At 49.6% G+C, this 8,673-nt stretch overlaps 1 protein-coding gene across 1 annotated transcript; it reads left to right on the top strand.

The window, feature by feature from the left end:
• Positions 1-89: 89 nt before the first annotated feature.
• On the top strand, positions 90-7,263 carry PXMP4 (peroxisomal membrane protein 4). The gene is given in 5 exon segments (XM_050313919.1): positions 90-197; positions 199-233; positions 570-632; positions 1,185-1,383; positions 2,319-7,263. Coding segments are annotated over 5 exon segments (669 nt in total). The 3' UTR covers positions 2,583-7,263.
• Positions 7,264-8,673: the final 1,410 nt, after the last annotated feature.

The raw sequence follows: 8,673 nt of genomic DNA, 5'->3' as shown, positions 1-8,673 counted from the left end.
GCTCCACCCGCGGTGACGGACAGGCGGGGCAGCCAATGGGCGCGGCGGGTGGGGCGCGGGCCCCGGAAGCGGCGGGCGGCGGGGGTGCCATGGCCGGCGGGGCCATGGCGGGCGGGGAGGGCCCGCTCAGCGCTCCGCTCCGCGCTCTGCTCCGCGCCGCCAACGCGCTCCTGCAGCAGCGCCGCTACCGCGCCGCGCCTCGCCGTCATCAAGGGCTTCCGCAACGGCGCCGTGTGAGTGCCGGGCCCCGGGGGTGCGGGGTGTCGGCCCGCCCCGCTCTGTGGGAGGCCGAGGATGCGGGAGCGGGGGGAACGGGGGAGGTGGTTCCGCCTCTCTCAGCTGCATTCAGAGTGGGTTTAACTGGTTTTGGGGTCTCCTTTGGGCCCGGCTCTCTGTGGTGCGTGTGCTCTTCCCCCGTCGGGCTGGGCTTCTCCCGGCTTCTTGTGCTGCTGCTGCTGGGTCGGCTTGAAAATAACAAGTATTTATTAAATGATCTCTTTAGTCTGTCACAAGTGCAATTTTTTCGTAGTGTAATACAAAAACTCTGAAGTATCTGCCCGCTCTTGCAGTTATGGAGCCAAAATCCGTGCCCCTCATGCCCTGGTGATGACTTTCCTGTTCAAGAGTGGAAGGTACGAGCCCTAATTCTTGCATTTTTTTTAAGTCACTGCTTAGAATGTTTTCACTTCCTCTGTCTGTTTTTCATTTTTCCGGGGGGGGGATAAAAAGGAGAAATGTACGTGAGCCACGGTTGAGCCTGTTCTGTTAGTGAAGCACACACAGATTTACAGAGTTGGGGGGTTAACCACTCACGGGATGGTTGATGAGAACCGGTGGGCGGGGAGGAATTAGAAGGTGCCAACAGCAGAGCTGTGCTCCCCGTGGGAAGGTGGGAGTACGGCAGAGCGCATTGTGGCTTTCCCTGCTCGTGCCAGAGGTTTGCATTTAGGCAAACATTTTTTTTTAAAAAAGGGCTGTTTGACTCTTCATAGAATGAGCCTCCAGTCTGGGCAGGGCTGTGCTCTCATTGGGGGGCCGGAGGTGAGGGGATTTCTCCTCCCTCGCAAGATATTCCACGGGATGCCCAAGCTGTCGGTATAGGTGAGGGGTGTAGTGACCAGGCTGAGGTCAGTGCAGGGGGTCCTGCCTTTTCCCTTACCTGATTGTCTGTTCCTTTCCCTCAGTCTGAGGGAGAAGCTGAAGGCGATTGCTCAGGCCACCTACGCCCACTCCCGGAACTTGGCCTACTTCGTGTTCACCTACAAGGGGCTCATGGCCTTGCAGTCCCGGCTGCAGGGGAAGAAAATCCCATTCCATGCCTTCCTTGCAGCCTGCATTGGGGGCTGGCTGGTGTTTGGTGAGAACAATCCCATCAACAGCCAGGTAAATGCGCTCGCTGGAAGTTTCTCTGACCAGGAAAAGCAGCAGGTGTGCCAGGGGGTGGTTGGTGGCTTGTTCCTGCTGGTGCTGACCAGGCAGCAATTACTCTTTCACCGTGTTCTTTGCACAGACCCTTGTTTTGGCTGCTCTGCTCTCCAATCCCAGAGGTGGTTTGTGTGCCTTCATGAGCAGTTGGAGGGCTAAAAGCTCAGGTTTACCTCCAGAGCTGCGCTGAATTCCCAGGGAGGCAGTCAAGTCACCCAAAGCTTTTGAGTTATCCCAGCTGTCACCTGAGCTGTGGTCACTGACTGTGCTCCTGGTCTGCCCATTGCAGGGTTAAACCCTTTAATTTGAGTGCTGTGAGAGTGGAACATGATCAGTTACTGAGCTGCACTGAACTAAACTGGTTAAACTGACAGGGACTTGGACTTTGGTGATCCTTGTGGGTCCCTTCCAACTCAGAATATTCTGTGACAACTAAAACAGGTTAAACTGATAAAAGCTGCTCAGGGGACACGGGGTTTAAAGATGGTTCTTAACACACAGTCACAGATTAACGAATAAAACACAGAGATGCAGATTGGTCCAAAGTGTTCCTGAGCCTGGTTTTAGGCTGTGTCCAGGCTCCCGAGTTCAGGTCTGCTTGGCAGGTGAGCAGGGCTGCTCTGGGGCTGCTCTGAGGTGGCACTAACTGAGCGAAGACAAGAGTTGTGCAACTGCAAAGATGGGTTGCATCAAGTTTAACTTGTTGGCTGCTAAATTAGAGCAGCAGCAGAGAAGCAGGACTTTGAGGATGCTGAGAAGACAGCAAACACCTGTGGTTTTTACAGACTGCTGGTGTCCACCCCTTTGGGTGGATTAGGGCTTCTAAATCTCAGCCTGGCTGGTGTGTGAGCTCAGGTTGTTCACCCAAAGCTCTCTGGGTTTCTCCCCTGCAGATCATCATGTACCTGCTGTCGCGGATCCTGTTCGGCCTGTCCCGGCTGGCTGTGGAGAAGGGCTACATCCCACAGCCCAAGCAGGATCCCTTCCCCCTCGTGGCTGCCCTGGTGTGGGGGACAGTGCTGTGGCTCTTCGAGTACCACAGAGAGACTCTGCAGCCCTCCCTGCAGTCCTCCATGACCTACCTGTACGAGGACAGTGAGGTGTGGCACGACCTGTCCGACTTCCTCCTTTACAACAAAAGGACAGACAGCAAGTAGGTGCTTCCCTGGAAAACACCTCTGGGTGGGATGGGACCTCTGAGCAGCTGAAGAGAAAAGGTTATTCTGTTGCTCTTGACCCGGGATTTTTTTTTAAAATTTATATCTGTCAAGCAGAATTGCCTCTTGTATCCTGGCCAAAATGTTCTGATTAGTCTTTTGGCTCTGTTTAGAGCAAGTAAACACCCCACAGAAACTTGCTGCAGAAACCCCCACCCCACAGAAAACTGCTGCAGTCTTTTTTAGGGGGCCTTATTTTCCCTCTGTGTTTGGGTTTGGGGTTTTTTGGGGTATTGTTTTTTAAGAAACTAAATATAACTTATAAAGAGACAGCCTGGCAGTAAGTGGAGAGTATAAAAACGTGTTTTAGGGCTCATCTGAATGCCCACAAGTGGTTTTTTTTCATGCTGCTGTGCTCACCGTGGTGTGGTGGGAGTGGGGGACGTCATGAAAGCAGGGACATTATTTTTTCATCGCTGTGGATGGCTGGAAATCCTGTTTAAACTATTACAAGGGCGCATTACAGGTTGTGTGCTCCTTGAGAGAGTTTATCTGGAGTTTTCCCTCTGGGAGACAATAAAATATATGAGAATAAAACTGTTAAGATTGTCTTGTACGAGCCTGGTAAATCAGGCTCGTCAGGACTATTTTTGCCCAGTTTCTCCCATGCACTTGGGCTGAATCTGTGCCTCTGCAAAAGTGCACTAATTAATACCCTGTAATTATTTTAAACCTGTAAAGATTTTTAAAAGCTGCTTGAACTAAATACCGAAATCAGTTATGCAACTTGGGCTCCTCTGCAGACGGGCGCGTTCCCGCCCTCAGATCTCGCACCGAGCTTTGAACGGGCACTTTTATTCTGGGGGAAGGCACACAGGGGTTTCTCTCAGGGCCAGGATCTGCCCTCCACAGCAGTGGCAGGGCTTGGCTGCAGTCCAGTTGGAACACCCCTGTAGTTTGTGCAGGTTTGCTGCTGAGCCAGCTTGAGGCCGTGGATGAACATGTGAGTGACTCTTAAAACTGCTGAGCCCCAGGAAGGCGCAGCACACCCTGGGCTGTAGCAGAAGATTGACTAAAGAACTGAGAAAGCACAAATACCGGTTTGGAATTAATAAATTCAAGGTGTTAATAGTGCAAAGCGCTTAACACTGCCGTATGACACTAAACAGTTTGCTCAATGATGTGCATTAAAATAATTCCTGACACGCTGGTTCGATGTGGTGAAGTTTCCAAGAGAGTCATTAAGTTCCCTGTTCGCTTCTGGCTTGGCTGGGACTGTTTTGTTTGCTCTCCCTGTGTCCATTTGCTTGCTCCTGAGCTGCTCATGTCATTGCATAATCATGCTGATGCTCTTTTCATCATGTTTTGAACTCTCTTTACCTTCCAGGCTCTGACAATTTGTCCCATGCAAAGGTGCAACTGAAACAGTACATTTAACTTCAGGTGGCTTCTGAGTAAAAAAAAAAAAAAATTCCCGATTTCTTCTTAAGTACTTTTTCCTTGTCCTCCTGAACTCTTTTGTTACTGTTATGCATATTCAGAGTGCTGCTTTACTCTTTATTTTCCCACTTTTCTTTGAGCTCATGCCACATAAATCCCTGATGTATATGGTGTCCAAAAAACAAGGTGCTTCCTTGCCATAATAACTGTCTGAGGTACCTTTAACTCCTAGTTTCACCTGCTGTTATAGTCTGGACTAAATACTTCAACTGGAACATCAATCAGCATTTAATCAGACCCCAGGAAAGTTGTAAAAGTCAGGAATCGGGTTTGTTTCTTTGAGGTTAAATATTTTTCTTGGCATAGATAATCTTAAAGATTCAAATACAGAAAAAACTACTGAAGCAAGAGATTAGGTCTGATTCCTTTACAAACATCTTTATTTGCTGGGTAGCTGAAGCATCACGATTTTCCTGTCAGAAGCCTCAGTATTGTCCCAAATGAGAACATTTGTATCCTGCTAATGTTGCTGAATTCCTCCAAGCTTTGATGGGATTTCAGAAAACCCTTCCAGAGCCGCACAGCTGTGGCTTGGGAATTTCTCCCTAAAACTGTTAGGCTCACAAATCCTCGCCCGTGTGTAAATTGCTGCAGCCGAAGATGGCGCGGGGCTGGTTCTGTGAGAAGTTTTTGACCTGTTTTAATTTGTAGCTGGTGTTTTCTTCCTCTCAGAAAGGCCTGTGATTCCCTTAGAGGTGAAATATTTTCCTTTTGCTAGCAGTTGTACCACTGCAACTGCGTGGCTGCTGCAGCTCTGAAGGACGAGTGGCCTGTCCTTTGTACCCAGACGCAGAGTCTGTGCTCTCTGGAAGACAAACCCAAGCCCCATACCCACTTTATGGGATCAACTGTGTCCACTGGTTCAAAGAACACCCTTTTTCTCCTGGGAATCTCCCCCCGGTCTCGCTTTCCAAGCATACTGTGCCCGAGCCTCCAGCCATCTGCACGTGTGGCCCAGGGAGCAGCTGCCGTCCCTGGAAGCCGCGGCTCGTCCCGGCGCGCACGGCCGGGCGTCAGCCGACGGTTGGTTTTCCCGCTGTGTCGGGGGCAGGACGTTAAGCTGCAAGTCACTGCTTTCCCCAGGGAAGTAATTGGAACAGCTCCTTAATGACATCAGCCCCCCACACCCCCCAGCGCTGTCCCTGGGACCAGATAGCTGGGGATGAGCCCCTTCTGCCGCCAAGGTGTCGGAACAATGCGGGCGTGTAGTGGGGAAGTGAACTAGAAGTAATTTGTCTGAGTCAGAGTTTTGGGATCCGTAAGTTACACTCCCTGCCCTCCCCCAGGGCATTGTGTGGGGAGCTGAGCCCCCTGTTTGGGTTCCTTTTTTTATTAGCATTAAAACCAGAAGAAATAAAGAGACAGTTGGGAAGCCACCTGCAAATCGGCCGAGTGCTTAAGGATCACAAAGAAGTGCCATTTTCTCCCCTCCCTCCCACCCCACCCTGACTGGTTTTGAATTTTAAGATGAACATGGGTTTGTTTGTCTACAGCAACTTTATTTTCTCTTGTTATATCTTCCTTGACCCCTGGCTGATGCTGAGTGTCTCTAAAGAGGAGCAGAGTGTCTCAATCTTAGCTCACTTCATCAAAAATTAGGATTACTGGATAAAAATGGCGTTTAAAATGATACTTCTTCAGATTTTAAGCCTCTTTTAAGAGGCAGTTTTAAAGGTTAATGAATCAAACTGATCAAAAGTTTTCAGCAAGCCTGAGCTTCTCAGGCAGGCTGACTATCCTGAGCTATTAATCATTTATTTTATGGAGGAACAAAGCAGGCTCAGAGTTATTTACTGATGCTGCCTGCTGCCCTGGCATACCCACTGTGCTTCCCTTCCCTTTAGAGGACACCTTGTGTGCTGGTGCTGGCTCTCAGGATGGCTGGAGAACCATTTCCGGGACAATTACATTATTTAACAAAGGTGAAAATTAAATGGGTGCCTGACATTTGGGTGAGCTAAGGTTCTCTGTGCTGTGGTTGTTCCTGTCAGCTAAGGAGAGCATATTTCTGAAAGGAAAACCTGTGCTTGTCCAGTAAGTGCCACAGAGAAGCTGTGTCTGCAGCAGGACAACAATAACCAGATAAATGACCGTGTTCAGGACAGGTATCCCAGAATCGTGGAATGGGTTGGGTTGGAAGGGATATTAAATATCTACTCCACCCCCCTGCCATGGGCAGGGACACCTTCCACTAGCCCAGGTTGCTCCCAGCCCTGTCCAACCTGGCCTTGGACACTGCCAGGGATGGGGCAGCCACAGCTTCTCTGGGCAACCTGGTCAGGGTGGAGAGGCTGCAGAAGAGCTTTGATGTCAGTGCTGTGAGACTTCCTTGCCCTGGTAGAGTAGATCAAGCTCTGCTTTAGACCAGGCTGGGTGTGGGTAGAAATGCAGGGATGATCCCTGGCTGGTGAAGGAGATCCAAGCCAGGCATCCATGGGGATCCCCATGACCCCCTGTGCACACTGAGCTCGTGGAGTGACCAGAACCCTGTGGAGATACTCTGACACAGGAGAAACTGTTGGGATTCCAACTCATTTTCACTGCATCAGCACGAATGTGACCTTTGGATAATACCCTGAGCCGTGTGCTGCTTCCTATTGCTCAGGTTGTGTTTGTGTTCCTGGCTCGTGCCAGCCTGAGCAGAACGTGTTTTCTGATGCTGCTTTTGAAATCCAGCAGATAAGGGGGGGAGGGGAAATAAGGCATAATGTCTGTCTGCCACTGTTAATATTTCAGGGGTGCTAATCTTGAATTGTCAACCTGTGTGTTCATACCAGATTGTTGGAGGAGGTAACTTTTTTTCTTTACTTGGAAGAATTTTCATCTGTCTCTGGTGATGAGGAGGGGAGAAAAGCAGATTAAAAGCTCTCTAATGCAAGTATTTTTACCTCTCCGTTTGATATATAATTTATGTTCATAATCGCTATGTAATCCAAGTCCTGATTTTCTGATGATGTAGAATAAAGTTATAAACTCAGGTAACTTGTATGACACTGATCAGAATGCTTGTAGGAATATCTCAGTTTTTGGTTTTAAAACATGCAAAAGAGGGGGCACTGGGTTGCTGATGTAGCTCTGTCCGCTCTGAATTGATTTCTTATGTGGATTTTATCTGTATAATCACTCTTTGACTGTTATAATACTGTGCTTTCTATAAGAATTAAAAAAAAACTTAATTTTTTGTGGTTTTTTACTGTCATCATTATTAAGCTAAAATATATGAAATTATACTTGATTATTATTGCATGTCTCTGGTCCTGTATGCAGAAAAGCAATGCCCGAGGTGCATTTTTGGCATCGGTTTTGCTCTTCTGTTACCAGCATTGACCACACTGTCAGATTTAACTCCTGCAGCACTGGCTGGGATAAGGATCCCAACTGTAGGAACAAATTGGGGCGGGTGTCATCCCTTACCAAACACTCCTCTCTGGGGCAGGAGGCTGTGGCAGGACCCTCTGCCAGAGCAGGGCACTGGGCACGAGGCTGTAGCTGGTCTGCCCCTCAGATAAAATAAGGACATACACAAATAAGGAAAAATAAGGATGTGTGTAGGTGATCCCACTGCCTCTTCCAAGCTAAGAGGCACAGGGGCAATATGCTGTAAAGGTAACTGCTGTGGGAGAGGGGATGAAGCAATCCCTGTGTGAGGAGCTCCCTAGGGGTGGCACAGGCAGGTGAGGAAGGTCCTATTCCCCTGAAGGTGGTGTCTCTGCCAGCTTCTGCTCTGTAGCTGCTGGGATACTGGACTGTCCAGCCTGTTTAGCCTGAAGCCAAATTAACACCTCCAAACTGGTTCCAGTCCTGCCTTGGAGTGTTTTTTTACCTCCTCACAAAGCATCATACTCACTGAGCTCCTCTGCTCCAAATGAAGTTCTGACTCACCTACAGGTTTTGCTCTGACTCTTCACCTGCCTTTCGGGTTCCCAGTTCCAGTGAATGCTCTGAGCCTGCTGGGAAGGGAACTTGGGCTGTTTGTTACTAAAGCTGAGTAGAATTTGAAGCACAGAAGGCAACATCAAGGGGTATATTCCCAAATTACTCCTTGATGACTCCCAAGAAGCACTTGAGCCTCTCTCCATTCCTCCACAGGGCTTGAGTGAAGGAAATGAAGGAGCCCTGTGGAATGGAGTGGCTTTGAGCCATGGAGCTGGGAAATGTGTGTTTGCACTCTCTGCCTCACAGAGGCTGGGACAAAATTGTGGCTTTCCCCAGTTGCCTGTCCCCTCTGCAGTGAGGTCCCCAGGTCCTCTTGCACTGAGAGCTGCAGCCTCATGGGAACAAATCAAAGCACTGGGAAGGACACCCTGGGAGAAGTCCTTCTCCATGTGCTGCAATCATTCCATGGGACAGCTCAGCACAGTCCGTGTGGGAACTGCTGAAGGCAGGACCAGCTTGGATGACAAGGACAATAAATGTGCTCCGGGGACACCCACATGCTACACTTAACTGAGCACAGGGATGTAGGTTTGTATCCTGCCACCTCCCCTCCCGCCTGCTGCCACTGCCAGGAGATGATTTTCCCTGGCACCGGCTCTGGCTCCACCTGCAGCCCTGCTCTACCTTCTATCCATGCAGAAACCACCAGACACCC

The sequence above is a fragment of the Myiozetetes cayanensis genome, unplaced genomic scaffold, assembly GCF_022539395.1.
Source record: "Myiozetetes cayanensis isolate MyiCay16 unplaced genomic scaffold, myiCay2020 scf19, whole genome shotgun sequence".
Classification (NCBI taxonomy): domain Eukaryota; kingdom Metazoa; phylum Chordata; class Aves; order Passeriformes; family Tyrannidae; genus Myiozetetes; species Myiozetetes cayanensis.
This window is presented reverse-complemented; position numbering and strand designations above follow the sequence as displayed.